The sequence below is a fragment of the Oryx dammah genome, unplaced genomic scaffold (genome assembly GCF_014754425.2).
Source record: "Oryx dammah isolate SB20612 unplaced genomic scaffold, SCBI_Odam_1.1 HiC_scaffold_19, whole genome shotgun sequence".
Classification (NCBI taxonomy): Eukaryota; Metazoa; Chordata; class Mammalia; order Artiodactyla; family Bovidae; genus Oryx; species Oryx dammah.
In genome coordinates this window covers 23054268-23070944 of record NW_024070203.1, presented here as the reverse complement: position 1 = coordinate 23070944, position 16677 = coordinate 23054268, and the positions used below count along the sequence as shown (strand labels likewise).

Genomic DNA, 16677 nt, shown 5'->3' with positions numbered 1-16677 from the left:
CCCTGGACTCATGTCTCGGTACATATAGAGAAATGCTGCATGTGTGCATGCTAAGTCGCTTCAGGCATCTCTGAATGAATCATCTTTGTGACCCTGTGGGCTGTAGCCCACCAGGCTCCTCTGTCCATGGGATTCTCCAGGTAAGAATGCTGGAGTGGGTTGCCATGCCCTCCTCCAGGGGATTTTTCCGACCCAGGGATCGAATCTACAGCTCCTGCACTGCAGGCAGACTTTTTTTTACCACTGAGTCACTGGGGAAGCCTATAGAGAATCTCTGCTCCTGGGCATTTTCCCTCTGTATACTCAACTCCAGAGCTCCAGCACTTGTCTGCTCCATGAGAAGCCAGGGGTAGGTCAATGACTGTCACAGTGACAAACAAGGAAAAGAAAGGCTGACCCCTTCTCAGAGCCAGTTAGCAGGAAAGGCAAAGAAGTGCTTTATGTGTTTTGATGTAGCCCTGACTTGGTCAGCTTAAGCACGGACATGGGGACTTTCCACCCTATCAAAGCAGTCAGTTGAGACGGAGATGACTGTTATTTTACCAGACACAGGACTGTGTGGTTGGATTAGTTTATGTGACCTTCCTGTGGCCCCAGGGCATCCCACGCTGAGCCTAAGCCAGCAGCTGTCCATATGAATGATTTTTTAAAAATATTTATTTATTTAGGCTGCGCCAGTGCTTAGTTGTGGCACACAGGATCTAGCTCCCGGACTAGGGATGGAACCTGGGCCCCTGCACTGGGACCATGGAGTTTTAGCTACTTGACCACCAGGGAAGTTCCAGTCTGTATAATGTTCATCTTTCCTTTTCCTCTAGACAGAAAGCCCCATGAGCCTAGGGCTGAGTTATTCTGCTGCTTACACTGAGCACAGTTCCTGGCACCTAAGTAATAAGAATCTATATATGTTATATGAAAGAGCCAACAAACAAATAAATGAAAAGAAGTAACGGTTTTGGGCTTTACATTATTGTTAAAAAAGAGCGGTGGTTTATTAGACTCAGGTGGGGTTTTGTTTCACTCACGGTCTATCACTTATCTGCTCCATGAGATGTTGATTGAAATATGCAACAAACGCATAAAATGGTCTATGTCATAAAAGTACCAGTCGAAGAATTTTGACATCAGCACCCAGAGCACTCGCAGAATCTCAGAAGCTGCCTTATGCTCCCTACAGGTCACTCACTCTTCACCGACCCACTCAAAGGTGAACCACTATCCTGCAAGATGCATGCATCTGACATGTTATTATCCTCCCTGACTCTTATCTTCACACTGGGAATGCGAGTAATACTTACCATGCCATGAGTATAACATTTCATATATGTATGTGCAATACTTGGCAGCAACAGTCACTGTTTTAACAGTAGTAATAGTAGTAGTAACAGGACCACTGACAGCAGATGGGATAGGAGAAGCAGTAGTTGCAAGAACAGAAGCAGCAGCAATGGTAACAACAGAAGTAGTAATAGTGGTACCAGAGGTAGTATTGTTAAGGGCAGAAGCAGCAGTGATAGGCACAGCTAACAGTCAAACCACACACGATGTCCTAGATACTGGTCCAAGTGCGGTACCTTAACTCATCTAATGCGCAAAGCAACCCTTATAAACACAGATAAAATAGGATTTTACAGATAAAGAAACTGAACTTAAAGGCACAGAAGATAAGTACAGATAAAAGCACAGCAGTTAAGTAGCTTTCTCAAGGTCACAGAGAGTGTCCTAAATCCAGGAGTTTAATACCAGCAGTCTGGCCACAGAGTCTGTCCTCCCAATAGAACTCTCTTTTTAATAAACACTTGCATAGCAAAGAAAGATCTGTCCTCCAATATCTGTTCTCTTTCTTTGGTCTCATAATAATCTTCAATTTTCATAAGCAGGTAGTCTTGAAGAAGAAAGATCACATTTCCCAGCCTTCCTTTCAGTTAAGTATAGCTGGAGGACTAAATTCTGGCCAAGAGAATATAAGCGGAAGCAGTAGATGTGATACCCAGAAGCATCCTTAAAAGAAGAGGCCTGCCTGCCCACTTCGGTATTCTTACCTGGGAAATCCCATGGACAGAGGAGTCTGGCAGGCTGCAGTCCATGGGGTCGCAAGACATGACTTAGAGACTAAACAACAACATGGATTTGTCAGTTTCTGTTATGTAAGTACTGTAAGAAGCTAAATAATTAAAAAGCATTATTTGTGATTTAAGAAAAAAAAAAAAGAGGGCCTGCCTTTCTTCTTCCCTTCTTCCTGTTGGTAGATGTTATAGCTGGGACAGAAGCAGTCAGAATGGGCCATGAGGTGACCTTGGGGGGAATAGAGGCCCACATGGCAGAAAAACAAGAGAGGAAAAGTGTGGGTCTTTCACAGGTTGCTGTAGCAGCCCTGTAACTGAACTTTTAGGTAAGAGATAAATATACTACTTCTGTTTTCTATTTAAGCCAATGTTCTTTTAGATTGTACATCATTCATAACAAAACCTAATCTTAAATAATGCACTCTTATAACAATTGTAATTAATACTGAAACTGAAGAAGACTCTGCAGGATGTTCCCAGGGACAGACAAGACAGACACACACACACACACACACACACACACCCTACCATGTTCCCTACCACTTGTTTCTATAAAGGCTTTAGCCTCCAAGGCCTTCCCCAAGATTCAAAGAGCAAATTTAATCAGGAAAATGAGAATATGCACAAAGAAAGCAGTGAAGTAAGACAAAATAATAATAATTTAACCATAAGACAAAGTCAAGATCTTTAGTTCCTCCTCAAGGGCTACGGGTAACATCCTGAGCCATATCCTAGAGTTGTTTTGCAGATACTGAAACCTCCACCAGGTGGAAGACGTTAACTGCAGGCTGACCACTAACATGTGTACCCCAGACTGGGGCTGGAAGCAAAAGGTTGATAGATGAGATTCCCAAAACACCACCCTGTTACCTCACCAGCAGCCAATCAGAGAACCATGCACAGACTGATCACACACCCTGTGACCCTCTCCTCACGAGTTTAGATCTCAAGCCCGTTCTCCTTGCTCAGTGCTCTGCAATAAAAGCTGTACTTTCCTTCGCCACAACCTGGTGTGAGCAGATTGACTTTGCTGTGTGTTGGGCGAGCAGACTCAGGTTTGGTTTGGTAATAATATCACCTAAACAGACATCTCCAAAACTAATGTCACTTTCGTATTGGATTCTTGATTTAGAAAACAAAACAGAATAAAACATAATTCTGTAATAGTCAAACTATGAAAATCAGCAGGCAAAGTCTCATTTATCCTAGAAGATGGTAAAAATAGTCTCCCATTAATTCATGTCTGGGTCACATGAAAGCCTCTTAGGTTGGCCGCTCTGCCTCCAGCCTCTAACTTCTCCTCCACACTCAGAGCATTCTTGTCTAACTATCCTTAAATATGACTTTCATCTTAAAAGCTGGAATAATTACAATGCTCTACACCCTTACATTATATGAGACACTTTCTTGTAGACCTTTTTTCCTAATCTCACAAAAACCTGCAACATAAATATTATTACCCAGATTTCATAGATAAGAAAAAGGAACAGAGAAAGTTAGTGACTTGTCTGAGATCACAGCAAGATGGAGGCAGAGCAAGATTCAACCACCTGTCCAGCACCCATAGTCTTTCCACCACTAAGCTGACTTCTGGGATATGCCAATCATAGCAGGTGGACCCCATGTTGATTCACCCTGGCAACTTAAAGATTCCTGGACTCTTTCCATTTACTCTGCTTACCCTTCATGGTTCTTCACAGACTGTCCAGTCCAATTTCTTTTTTTATCATCCACCAACACAAACCTCCACCCACTGAGGTTAGATGCCTTAAGATTCTATCATGTGCCTCTATGCCAGGTCCCAGGAGTGCCAGCTACAAAATGGGGCAAATCATACCTCTACAGGAGCCAACACTGAGGAGGAAAAAGACAAGAGACTTGGAATCAGGAAAACTGGTTTCAAATCCAGCCAGGCAAGATAGGTATATATGCACAATGGAGTATTACTCGGCCATAGAAAGGAATGAAATCGAGTCATCTGCTGAGATGTCAATGGACCTAGAGTCTGTCATACAGAGTAAAGTCAATCAGAAAGAGGAAAACAAATATCATACATTAACACATATATGTGGAATCTAGAAAAATGGACTTATTTCCAGGACAGGAACAGAGAGGCAGGGGTAGAGAAGAGGGGTTGGGGGTTGGAGGCGGGGCGAGGAGGGGGGGACACACTGAGAGTGGTACTGGCAGATACGTGTTACCACGGGCAAACAGCCAGCCAGCGGGACCTGCTGCACCGCACAGAGAGCGCAGCTCAGCGCTCCGCAGCGCCCCAGCAGGGCCGGAGGGAGTGCCGGGAGGGAGGGGATACACGTATACACGGAAATGATTCACTTCGTTGTACAACAGAAACTAACACAACGTTGTAAAGCAATTATACCCCAATCAAAAAAGAAAAATCCAGTCGGGCAAGCTATCTGTGAAGTGAATGTGGTAAACCCTTCTTAGTAGGATTATCAGGTGGACTGAATGAAATCGTATCTTTAAAGAGCCACTCGGCTACACCAGCATTTATTACTGTTGACAGTGCTGTTCTCTTATCATTCCTGACTTCATTCAGGTGTCCCACCACCTTTCCCACGGCCCACAGGAGACACATCAAAAAGCCTGCCGTGCTACAAATGCCGAAGATCTGCTCGCCACTAACATCCATGCTCGTGGTGTCTCTTGCAGGTTCCAGGGCTTGAGTCTGGTCAATTTCTGCATTTCAACCTCCCAAAAGCATCCCTCCACATTTCCCAGGCTGGGCTCTTTGGACCACTCACCGATTCCATAGCGAATCTCTTGATGAAAAACTGGAGAGCCTGGAGGCTGAAGATCTCATGTCTCAGCCGTCACATCAGAAAATTACCTGGATGGGGGGGGGGGCAAGAAAAAAGGTGACAAGAGTCATACAGCAGGGCTTAGACAGAAGACATCGTCTCAGACCAACACGTGATTCCATCTGGAGGCCAGCACCCTTGTTAGGAATATTCCCACTCCACAGTGGCCATCCAGGAATGGGAAGGAAGACAGCTGGGAAACCACTGTTTCAGCAATCCACTTTGGGGCTGACATCTCCATCAGTAAATGTGCGCAAGTGCTCTGGAATCCTTCTTGCATTCTATTTCTAGCTCTATGTTGGAGAGCAATTTACAAGTCATTAACATCTCCAGACCTGGGCTTCGAAACATGAAATTAAATTGTGCTGACAGGTACAGCAGACAGACAGACAGACAGCCACAGCTGTATGCCCATGGGGAAGTAGAAAAGTTCCCCCAGCCAAGGCAATCAACCCCAAGAAAAAGGCAGATATATACATGAATCTCTATATTTCAGGACAGCCCCTCTGAACCGGAGACAGGATTTTAATTAATTCATGCATACCAAAGCTTAATTAATTGCTGAGTGCACAGAGCACAGGAAGTCTGGGATTAAAAGTGTTACATAAGGGAACAGCTTCAATATTTTTGGAATGAAGGGGAAACAGAGGTGGGGGGTGTGAAAACAAGAGAAGTCAAAGGACCTGCTTGATTCTTCTCCAGTGATCCCTAGTTCAGAGTGGTAACTTCACCTGGGGCCAGAAACCCAGAACACACTTGTAAGCACCATCTCCATTACTCCTGTATCCAACCCAGCCCTAAGTCACGTGTCTCTTCCTAGGTATTTCTCAGCCTGTCCCTCTCTCTCTCCATCTCCACCGGCACAGCCCTGGACCAGAATCCATCATTCTCAAACTGGGCGACTACACCTACAACTACCTCCAAACTGGTCTCCCCTCGTCACCATTTCTCCCTCTGAAATCTGATCCCCTACACTAAAGCCAGGACAATCTTTTCCGGTGTGCAGAATTTTATACACACACAACAATAGAGATCCCCACTGCCTAGCCCCAATCACCATCGACTTATAATCAGTCCTACTCCATCCACACCCTAACCCCTCCGCTCTCCACACTGTTATTTAGAAGCAAGCTCCAGACATCTTATTTCAGTCATTAACATTACAGCATGAGTTGCTATATGTCTTTTACAAAAATGTAACAGCAATACCTTTACCACACCTAAAAAGATGATAATTCCTTGATATCACCCAACAGTCTCATAAATGTTTAATATGTTTTTTTAACAACAACAACAAAAAATCCCAGATCCGAATACAACTGGCTAATAGCAGGTGGCGCTAGTGGTAAAGAACCTGCTTGCCAATACAGGAGACTCCGGAGATGAAAGATTTGATCCCTGTGTAGGGAGGATCCCCTGGAGGAGGGCATGGCAACCCACTCCATTATTCTTGCCTGGAGAATCCCACGGGCAAAAGAGCCTGGTAGGCTACAGTCCGTAGGCTCGCAAAGAGCTGGACACGACTGAAGCAACTTAACACAATATTCAAAATAATTTAAGATACAAATCTGATCATGTCATCTCTTCATCTACAGCTTAACATTCTTCAGTGGCTTCTCAGTACTTCCAGATAAAAATCAATCAACAGGAACTCCCCTGGAGGTCCAGTGGTTAAGAATCTGCACGGCCGCTGCAGGGAGCATGGGTTCTGTCCCTGGTTGGGAAACTAAGATCCCACATGACATGTGGTACAGCCAAAATTTTTTTTAAATAAATAAAAGCAAAAAGAGCTCCCTAAAAAAAAATTTAAAAAAAAAATCATTTAACATACTGAGACTCCTACCCACCTCCTCCCTGACCTCACCTTGTCCACCCAGGCAGGTGGCTCACTGATGCAACCACCCAACCTTCTTTCAAATCCTGCAACTTCCCACAGCCCTCCTACCTCAGGTCTTCTGTGCCTGCTGTTCTCTCTGCCTGTAAGGCTTCCTCATTGACTCTGCCTAGTTAATTCCTGTACTTTTAAAAATCTTACTTCCTCAGGGAAACTCTTCCTACTCCTCTAGATTCGATCACAGGATTTATCTCAGGTTTCAACTCTACATTATTCACATGAGAACTGATTAACATCTGCTTTGACAGTAAGTCATCTAAGTACACAAAGATAATGTTTGGATTTTCCGGTTGTATCGCCAGACCACACAGTGGTGTCCAGCACAGTATTAATAAATATTGTTGGATAAATGATCAAACTACTTTTTTCAACCTTAGATGCCAACGGTGATTGACTTCCTGAACTTTGAGTCATACATTTAAATTAGATGGGGAATTGACAGTCTTATTCTAAAATTGATACGGAAAAGCAATGAACTCAGGAGAGCCAAAACCATCTGGAGGACTCACATTTCCCAATTTCAAAGTGTCCTACAGGACTCCTCTGGTGATCCAGTGGTTAAGAATCCCCCTGCCAATGCAGGGGACATAGGTTCGATCCCTGGTCCAGGAAGATTACACAGGCTGTAGGGCAAATAAGCCCGTGGCCACAACTACTGAGCTCACAAGAGTCTGTATTCTGCAACAAGAGAATCCACCGCAATGAGAAGCCCAAGCACCAAAACAGAGAGTGGACCCCACTATGAAACTAGAAAAAGTCCATGTGCAGCAACAAAGACCTAGCACAGCCAAAAATAAGGAATTAAATAAAACCTACTACAAAGCCGGAATAATCAAGGCAGTGAGGTACAGGCATAGCATAAACATATACTGCCCCCCAGAATCACAGAGCATGATCTTTCCATAACATTCACCTCCCGACCACAACTTAACATGGGGTATGTACATGGAAAACAAGATCCTGTACTGGCCTCTCCCAGCCCACCTCTCATCTTACCTTTCCTTTGCTTTCCTTGCTCCACTCAAGCAAACAAGTAAGGCAGTGTCTGGATCATTTCTCCCATTCTTCACTCTCAATCTGAATTTCAATTATACATCCCAGCCCTTCAGCATGTGACTCTGCACTCCTTCCCACCGTGGTGGTTGGTGGTTCCTTTTGTTCTTTCTCACTAGATTCTAGACTGGCCCACTGATGACTCATTTACAACAGAAGTCGGACGGAAGCGACAATGTACTGCTCCCAAGTCTATCCCTTGCCCTCTGTGATGTGCCACGAGGGGAGGTGGTTTCACTAGTCCCTTTCAACTGCTGCCTTTCAGTCTTGATCCTGCAGGGAACCCAATCTGAAGTCCAGCCTGAGCTAGCCAAACCCAACCTAGATCAGCCAAATCACAACCGACCCACAGACCCATGAGTGTGAAAATAAATGGCTGTCAAACAAGTCACTGCAGTTCTGCGGTTTTTGTTACTCAGCAAAACCTGACTGATATACATGGGAACACTAATTCATGGACATCAATGAGTATCAACGTGACTGGAAAAAAAGACACACACAGACAGCACAGGTGTGATAACAATCAGCAAAGCCGCCTCTTGAAGAAAACACACCTACTTGATGCCAATTTGACCCTGACAACAATCCTGCTGGGCAGACATCAGGCCAGCTTTACAGATGGAAACACAGAGGCTCAGAGATACGCAACAGTGTGTCCAGGTCAGTGTGTGGCAGAGCTGGGATTCCAACCCAGGTTGTTGTCTGACTCACAAAGTCTAAGCCAGACTTTTTCTCCTTAAAAGAACTCAAAGATGCTCAGAGACCACTGTCACATGAGTCCCTGAGCATGTCACATGGTCCACCAATCCACCTCTGTCCTTATCCCACTTTCTTGAATGGGTCTTCACAAAGGGCTGCAGGGACAGGGTGAAAGGTCACTGGAATTAAACTCAAATGCCTGAGTCCCAAGCCAGCTAGGCCCCAAAACAGAGCCTTGTCCTGGTCAGTGGGCTTCTTTGGCTGCCGGGTCCCTTGTTTGTGAAATGAAGTCACTATCTTAGCCTGGCTCAGCAGTAAAGAATCCACCTGCAATGCAGAAGGAGACACAAGAGACATGGGTTTGATACCTGGGTCAGAAAGATCCCCTGGAGGAGGGCATAGCGACCTACTCCAGTATTCTTGCTTGCAGATTGCCCTGGACAGAGGAGCCTGGTGGGCTACAGTCCATAGGGTCGCAAAGAGTCAGACACGACTGAAGCGCCTTGGCACTCACATGCATCCTGGCCTGACCTACGTCACCAGACTGGCATGAACCCCCAGAGAGATTGTGTGTGAAACTGCTTTGACACCAAAGTCAGTTCACTTGCTTCCTCGACTCTGAGCTCACTTGAATTAGGTTAGCATCTACGTGTAGGTCAGTGTCACACTCATGCTGCTCTGAAACCATTTATGCTTTGAGACTGATTGTTTCTTCAAACAGAGATTATTCCTTTCCAGTTATAAAGTAATCCAAGTCCATCAATGAAAAATAATAACGCATGAAAATGAAATATTTCAGTATCCCAACACCTAGAGAGAAATATTCACAGGATTTTTAAGGCTGTTTCCTTTCTAGGACTGGTTTTTGTAAGTCAAATAACTAGGGAACTACCAGGAACTTAAAAAAAAAAATCCATATTCATTCATTCAAGGAATATTTGTTTTGGATCTACCACTCTTTGGCAGGGAAGACAAAGCCAAAAATAAAAAAATTCATAATCTCAAGGAACTAATATTCATTCATTCATTCTTTTTTTTTTTTTTTTTTGCCACAACGAACAGCTTGCAAGATCTTAGTTCTATAACCAGGGACTGAACTTGGGCCATGGCAGTGAAAGCGCCAAGTCCTAATCACTGACCTGCTGGAGAATCCCCACCCTCCCTTTTATTTTTCATTTAATCACAAATATTTTTTGATCCAGAATTCTGACTCCATTCAAAGACTGGTGCTCACTTTTTTTTCTTTCCTTTTTTTATTGACATTCTTTTTAACTCCACAAATAAATGGAGCACCAACTATATACGCTGGGCTGCTGCTGCTGCTGCTAAGTCGCTTCAGTCGTGTCCGACTCTGTGCGACCCCATAGACGGCAGCCCACCAGGCTCCCCCGTCCCTGGGATTCTCCAGGCAAGAACACTGGAGTGGGTTGCCATTTCCTTCTCCAATGCGTGAAAGTGAAGTCGCTCAGTCGTGTCCGACCCTCAGCAACCCCATGGACTGCAGCTTTTCAGGCTCCTCCGTCCATGGGATTTTCCAGGCAAGAGTACTGGAGTGGGGTGCCATTGCCTTCTCCGATATGCTGGGCACTTGCTAGTAATAATAATAATGGCAATTTCCTTGCTAGACCTTGTACTCTAACAGTTTGGTTTATAACTAAAGTTGGCCCCTTAGAACAAATGTATCTGGGTTAGAAATCAGATAGTGCCTCTGTTATTTATTCTTTCGTACTTCAGTTTCTTCATCTTTAAAACTGGGATAATTGAAGTTCAAGCACCAAGCCAAACAGTAACTAGTAGTGGTGGTAGTAATAGTATCATCTTGTTTACTTCACACAACCATCCTACAAGAATCTGAAACTCACAAGTTAGGGAACTTTTCAAGAGGACAGGCACTTACTACTTTAGCACCTGGAGCCCAAGCCCACTGGGTAGCCCATGAAAGATGGGAACACACCTCAAAATTGCCTCCCGGGGGTAAGGAAGCTGGGATATTTATGCACAAACTCCATGCCTCCCTGGCTGCGTACAGCCAGGGAATGGCCTCAGAGAGAGATGCAGGAAGCCGTTCCATGAAACAGGCACTGTCTGCAAGACCTTCCAGGGTGGGCTCAAGGATACAGGCAGGGAACACACAGCATCTGTAACTAGATGCTTGATAAATACACACCAGAGGAGTGAATGAACGTGTGTTATCAACCCCCTTGCTCTTCTCCATAACCTCTCCTTTCCCCCTGCCACCAGCGAAGGAAGATTTAGAGCAAGTAACTGCCAGAGTGAACCAGAATTCATTACCATCAAGCATCTTAATTTTTATCCACCCATGTTTCTGCTTTTTCCATTGAAATTCTATTTTGTGTCCTACAGTTTGTTATTCCAGACAGCGATTACTGCACGCCAGGCAGAAACAGGGACATAAATCATTGGGCACCTCAGCCCTTCTTTACTGCCAATCTCCAAATAGGTGTTGAGTTTTATTCAACAGAAGTGACTTCACCAATGTGGAGATTCATATCCTTTTATGGAGTACGTTGTGAACTGGAGTCACCTGCAGTTGACTACAGTTTGGACAGTTTCCTTTGTTCCCATAACATCCAGCAAACAATTATCCTATTTACTGATGAGACTCTTTCCTGTTTTGTAGAAATCATAGTTAGAAAACCAGGGATGGAAAGGAAATAGCCTGAGTACATATTTCTACCAATCTTCCTCTTATCTACTGGAAGCCTAGCTTGTCTATCCCCACTCAAAATGCCTTCTCCTTCAAGCAGCTTTCTCCAGAAAAGGGAACCCTCCTACACTGTTGGTGGGCATGCAAATTGGTACAGTCACTATGGAGAACACTGTGGAGGTTCCTTAAAAAACTAAAAATAGAGCTACTGTCTGAACCAGCACTCCCACTCCTGGGCATATATCTGGGGAAAACCATAGTTCAAAAAGATACATGCACCCCAATGTTCAAAGCAGCACTATTTACAATAGCCAGGACATGGAAGCAATCTAAATGTCCATCAACAGAGGAATGGACAAAGAAGATGTGGTACATATATACAATGGAATATTACTCAGCCATAAAAAAGAAAGAAATAATGCTATTTTCAGCAACATGGATGGACCTAGAGATTTTCATATTGAGAGAAGTAAGTCAGACAGAGAAAGGCAACTATGATATGACATCACTTATGGTGGAATCTAAAAAAAAAAAAAAGGGTACAAATGAACTTATCTACAAAACAGAAATAGAATCACAGATATAGAAAACAAACTTATGGTTACCAGGGGTTAACAGGGTAGGGAGGGATAAACTGAGAGATTGGGATTGACATATACACATGACTATAAACAAAACAGATAACTAAGAACCTACTGTATGGCACAGGGAAATCTACTCAATACACTGGCTGGCTGGATTATAAACTAATGATGACTGTGTTCATGTCTTAGATCATGTTTCCTGGGTGGACTGCACACTAGGCCACAGTTAGGAGGCCAAGTTGGGTAGTCTAAGACCGCAGTCAAGTGGGTGCAGGGGGACAAGGATACAGATGACAGAATAAACTCTCACAAGTGACCTAGTCTGAGTGTGAACAAAATGTAGGACCTGCCTCACAAACAATAAGCAAGTGCCTACTGCATGCCATGTCCCATTGGCAAGAGCTTCCTGTAAATGAGAGTCACCTGTTGGAAAATCCCTCCATTCAATTACTGGAAAAATGTTTGTTAAGCTAAGTGCCAAGGATGTAATAATGGTCAGCAAAGGTGGCAGAGTGGTAAAGAATCCGCCTACCAATGCAGGAGACAAAAGAGATGAGGGTACGATCCCTAAGTCAGGACAATCTCCTGAAGGAGGAGATGGCAACCCACTCCAGTATTCTTGCCTGGAAAAGTCCATGGACAGAGGAGCCTAGAGGGCTATAAAGTCCATGGGGTTGCAAAAGAGTTGGGCATGACTGAGCAACTGAGTGCACACACACACACACACACACACACACACAGAGCAAAACAGACCCAGGCTCTGCTTAGAGCTCATGGTTAAGAGAATCAGACCTTAACCAAACTACCTCCTGCAATGAGAAAACGTGCTGGGTGCCACAGGAACCTATGCACTGCAGGTGAATAATAACTTCTCAGCATCTTAAAAAGTTGCATCCTGAGAATTGTGTGAATCTTAACATACGTGAATGCCAGGCAAACAAGCTCAGGGAGCTGAGAGGAGAACCACCGAGTAACCTTCAGAACTATGTGCAGGTGGCCTCTCTCACCACAGTGCCTGCTCCTCACACAACGCAGAAGCAGGTCCAACTCAGTCTGTGCCACCTCAAAATGTACACATTTCCTGGGGTCCCCTGGGAAGAACTGCCAGCGCGGCGTGTGAAGTCTGCGGGTGCCTAGGGTCTGTTGTGCTACCAACTGTTTTAACAGCACGATGCAGGTCCCTGCAAACAATTGCGTGTTTACCATCAGCAAGCACACTGAGCGCAGAGCCATCTGTGTGGCTGCCCCCCAAGCTTGCTGCGTAGGAGAAGGAGCAGCAGGCAGCCCTGCGCTGGGGGAATTTCCCAAGCACTGGAAAGAGGACAGTCTTTGGAGCAGGAAAGCTTCCATTGCAGCACTGGTTCTCCCCGCTAACTGCTGTGCAACCCCAGGCCATGAACTTCACTTCAGCGAGTCTGTGTCTTCTTCTGGAAAATGCGGATGGCAGCAGACACTGTCCAAGTGCATCCTATGGCAAGCAGCACTGGGACCTCCTGCCGGAGAATGTGCTCTCAATAGAAAAAGCTGGACACCGGGAAAGACTGAAGGCGGGAAGAGAAGGGGACGACAGAGGATGAGATGGTTGGATGGCAATTCCGACTTGATGGACGTGAGTTTGAGCAAACTTTGGGAGATGCTGAAGGACACGGAAGCCCGGCATGCTGCAGTCCACGGGGTCACAAAGAGTCAGACGTGACTGAGCGACTGGACAAGTGCCAGAGAACTAATACTCTCAGATGTGGCCGTCACAAAAGGATGTGAGGAACACTAGCACACAGCAGATGTGTGATGGATAAACTCCCTTCCAGTGACAACCCACAAGTAGAAAGGACATCAGCAGCCCAGGGTCCCAACTAGGTGGCTTCTCAGCAAGGCCAGTGCTGTAGACGTGGCTCCTGCAGCTGGCCATCCTGCTGCAGGGGACAGGCAGGGGGGCCACGACCAAGGCCTGGCCTCCGTCCTGCCCAAGGGAAAGGGAATTGGGATGGAAAGGATTTTGCATGGAAAGGTGTTCATCCCCCTGCAGGAAGCCCCCACTGCCCAGTGCCCATAGGGCACCATGAAGGGCTTGCATGGGCACCATGAAGGGCTTGCGTGGGCACCAGGCACTCTGCCACCTTCGACTGTGCTCACGCTTCACCCCATTTCCCGAAGTGAGAAGCACAGCTGCGATTATGAGCCCCATCTTCGAGAGGAGACAACAGCTTTGACAGGTTAAATAATAACTGAAAAAAATAATAATAACAGCTAGCATAATGCAGGAGACATGGGTTTGATCCCTGGGTCAGGAAGATCTCCTAGAGGTGGAAATGACCATCAACTCCAGTATTCTTGCCTGGGAAATCCCATGGGCAGAGAAGCCTGGAGGGCTACAATCCATAGGATCACAAAGAGTTCGACACGACTGCACATACAAGAAAGGGAAAAAAGACTGGATACATTTTCATTATTATTATTATTTTATGTGGTTAAAAAAAAACGTATGACATAGAATTTACCACTTTAGCCATCTTCAAGTATAGAGTTCAGCAGTGTTAAGTATATTCACATTGCTATAACAGCAGATCTCCAGAACTATCTCATTCTATAAAAATGAAACTACACCACTTATCAATAACTCCGCATACCTCCTCCCTCCAGCCCCGGGCAACCACCATTCTACATTCTATTTCTATGAATCTGACTACTTTAGATATCTCACATGAGTGGAACCATATAGTATTTGTCTTTTTGAGACTGGTTTATTTCACTTAGCATGACATCCTCAAGATTCATCCATGTTACAGCATGTATCAGAATTTCCTTCCTTTTTAAGGTTGGATAATATTCCATTATATGTACATATGCCATTTTGTTTATCCATTCAGCTATTGATGGCTGAATAAGGGTTTATAAGGCCGCTGTGAACATGGATGTTCAAGCATCTCTTTGAGACCTCAATTCTTTTGGATATATATATACACCCAGAGGTGGATCTGCTGGGTCAGAGAGTAATTCTAGTTTTAAATTTTGAAGAACTGCCACATTGATTTCCATAGAGACTGCACCATCTTACAAACCCACCAACAGTGCACAAGGGTTCCAGTTTCTAGGACTGGATACACAGTTGAAGAGTAAATGAGCGATGTATTTAGTAAATGAAAAATGTGCGTGCGTGCTCAGTCACTCAGTCGTGTCTGACTCTTTGCGACCCCATGGACTGGAGCCTGCCAAGCTACTCTGTCCATGGGATTTCCCAGGCAGGAATACTGGAGTGGGGGGTCATTTCCTTCTCCAGGGCATCTTCCTGACCCAGGGATTGAGCCTGCACCTCCTGCACTGGCAGGTGAATTCTTCACCACTGGAAAGCCAAATGAACAATAGACACAGCATAATAACACAGTACCTTAAAAAAATCTTTCAACAGTGCCACACAGCATGTGGCATCTTCGTTCCCTGACCAGGGATCAAACCCACACCCGCTGCATTGGCAGCACGTAGTCTTAACCACTGGACCCCAGGGAAGTCCCAATAATACACTGAAGTGAAGTGAAGTGAAGTGAAAGTCGCTCAGTTGTGGCCGACTCTTTGCACCCCATGGACTATACAGTCCATGGAATCCTCCAGGCCAGAATACTGGAGTGGGTAGCCTTTCCCTTCTCCAGGGGATCTTCCCGACCCAGGGATCGAACCCAAGTCTCCTGCATTGCAGGTGGATTCTTTACCCGCTGAGCCACAAGGAAAGCCCCCAACAATACAGTGCTTTTCTACAATTTACTCGCTTATTTTACTTTTGGCTGTGCTGCATCTCCACTGCTACACAGGCTTTTCTCTGGCTTCATCGAGCAGGGGCTACACCACCGGGCTCCAGAGCACAGGCTCAGTAGTTGTGGTACACAGGCTGAGACGTTCTGTGGCACGTGGGATTTTCCCGAATCAGGAATTGAACTTGTGTCTCCTATATTGGCAAACAGATTCTTTACCACTGAGCCACCAGGGAAGCCTGACACAATACTGCAGGTACATCCTGGAAACCCCCTCATCCAAAGGCTAACCTTGCTCCCATGATTGTGTCCAATACGAGAAGTTCCTCTGGGACAGGAACCATGACTTAAACTCTCCTCTAAATCTCTGATCTTGACCCCCAAAGCCATTGTCAGCCAGGGGCTGACATGCAGCAGGTGTATGGCAGCATTTGTTGAATGGTAACAGAGGGGCAGATTCAATCAAGGAAGGCTTCCTGGAAGGAGATGGCATTGCAAGAGAAAAAAGACAGTCTGGCAGAGAAAAGGATGAGCAGGGGTGACTGCAAAGAGGGGCCTGGCTGATTGGTTTCATCTCATTCTTGAAGGCAGAGGTGATTTGTGTCTAAGACTCAACTCAATAATGCTGTCAATGACAGGATAACACAATGTGCTTCATAGGTGCTCAGTGAACACCTGTTGACCGAACACATGATCAGGATGAGAGTAAAACAAACAGGAGACACACCAGAAAGACTTCTGTATGAGCTGTCAAAATGAGAAACCAGGGGTTCCCTTAAACTACAGGGAAATAGTCATGTGACCGACACCAGCTTTCCCTGCCACTCCACCACCTCCAGTCGAACAGGAAGCCCGAGAAGGAACTACCTCCCAGCCCTACCCTGAGGAAACCTCATGACCAAGAAAACCCCAATCCTCAAACTTGTTTCTGGAAATCCATCTTAGGAAGTTTACTGCCTGTAAAACCTAGAAGGATCAGCCAATGTCTATAAGACTTCATTTCAAAATGAAGTTTCTCCAGAGTCAAGACTCTTCCCTTCTCCTGAGGATGTAAGTCTCCTCTATTTCATAGCTATTTGTCTCCGAGGTACGGCGAGTAACAGCAGGACGCTGTATCTGGAGGCAGCTGACTCAGGGCAGGCTTGAGT

At 45.3% G+C, this 16677-nt stretch overlaps 1 protein-coding gene across 4 annotated transcripts in view; it reads right to left on the bottom strand.

The window, feature by feature from the left end:
* The window catches only part of ASAP1 (ArfGAP with SH3 domain, ankyrin repeat and PH domain 1), a 305942-nt gene extending 301006 nt beyond the window's left edge, over positions 1-4936 (bottom strand). For all 4 annotated transcript variants that reach the window (XM_040261754.1, XM_040261756.1, XM_040261755.1 and 1 more), the window contains exon 1: positions 4832-4936. In XM_040261754.1, the coding sequence (XP_040117688.1) occupies positions 4832-4890 (59 nt within the window). In that variant the 5' untranslated portion in view covers positions 4891-4936. The remainder of the gene's footprint in view (positions 1-4831) is intronic.
* Positions 4937-16677: the final 11741 nt, after the last annotated feature.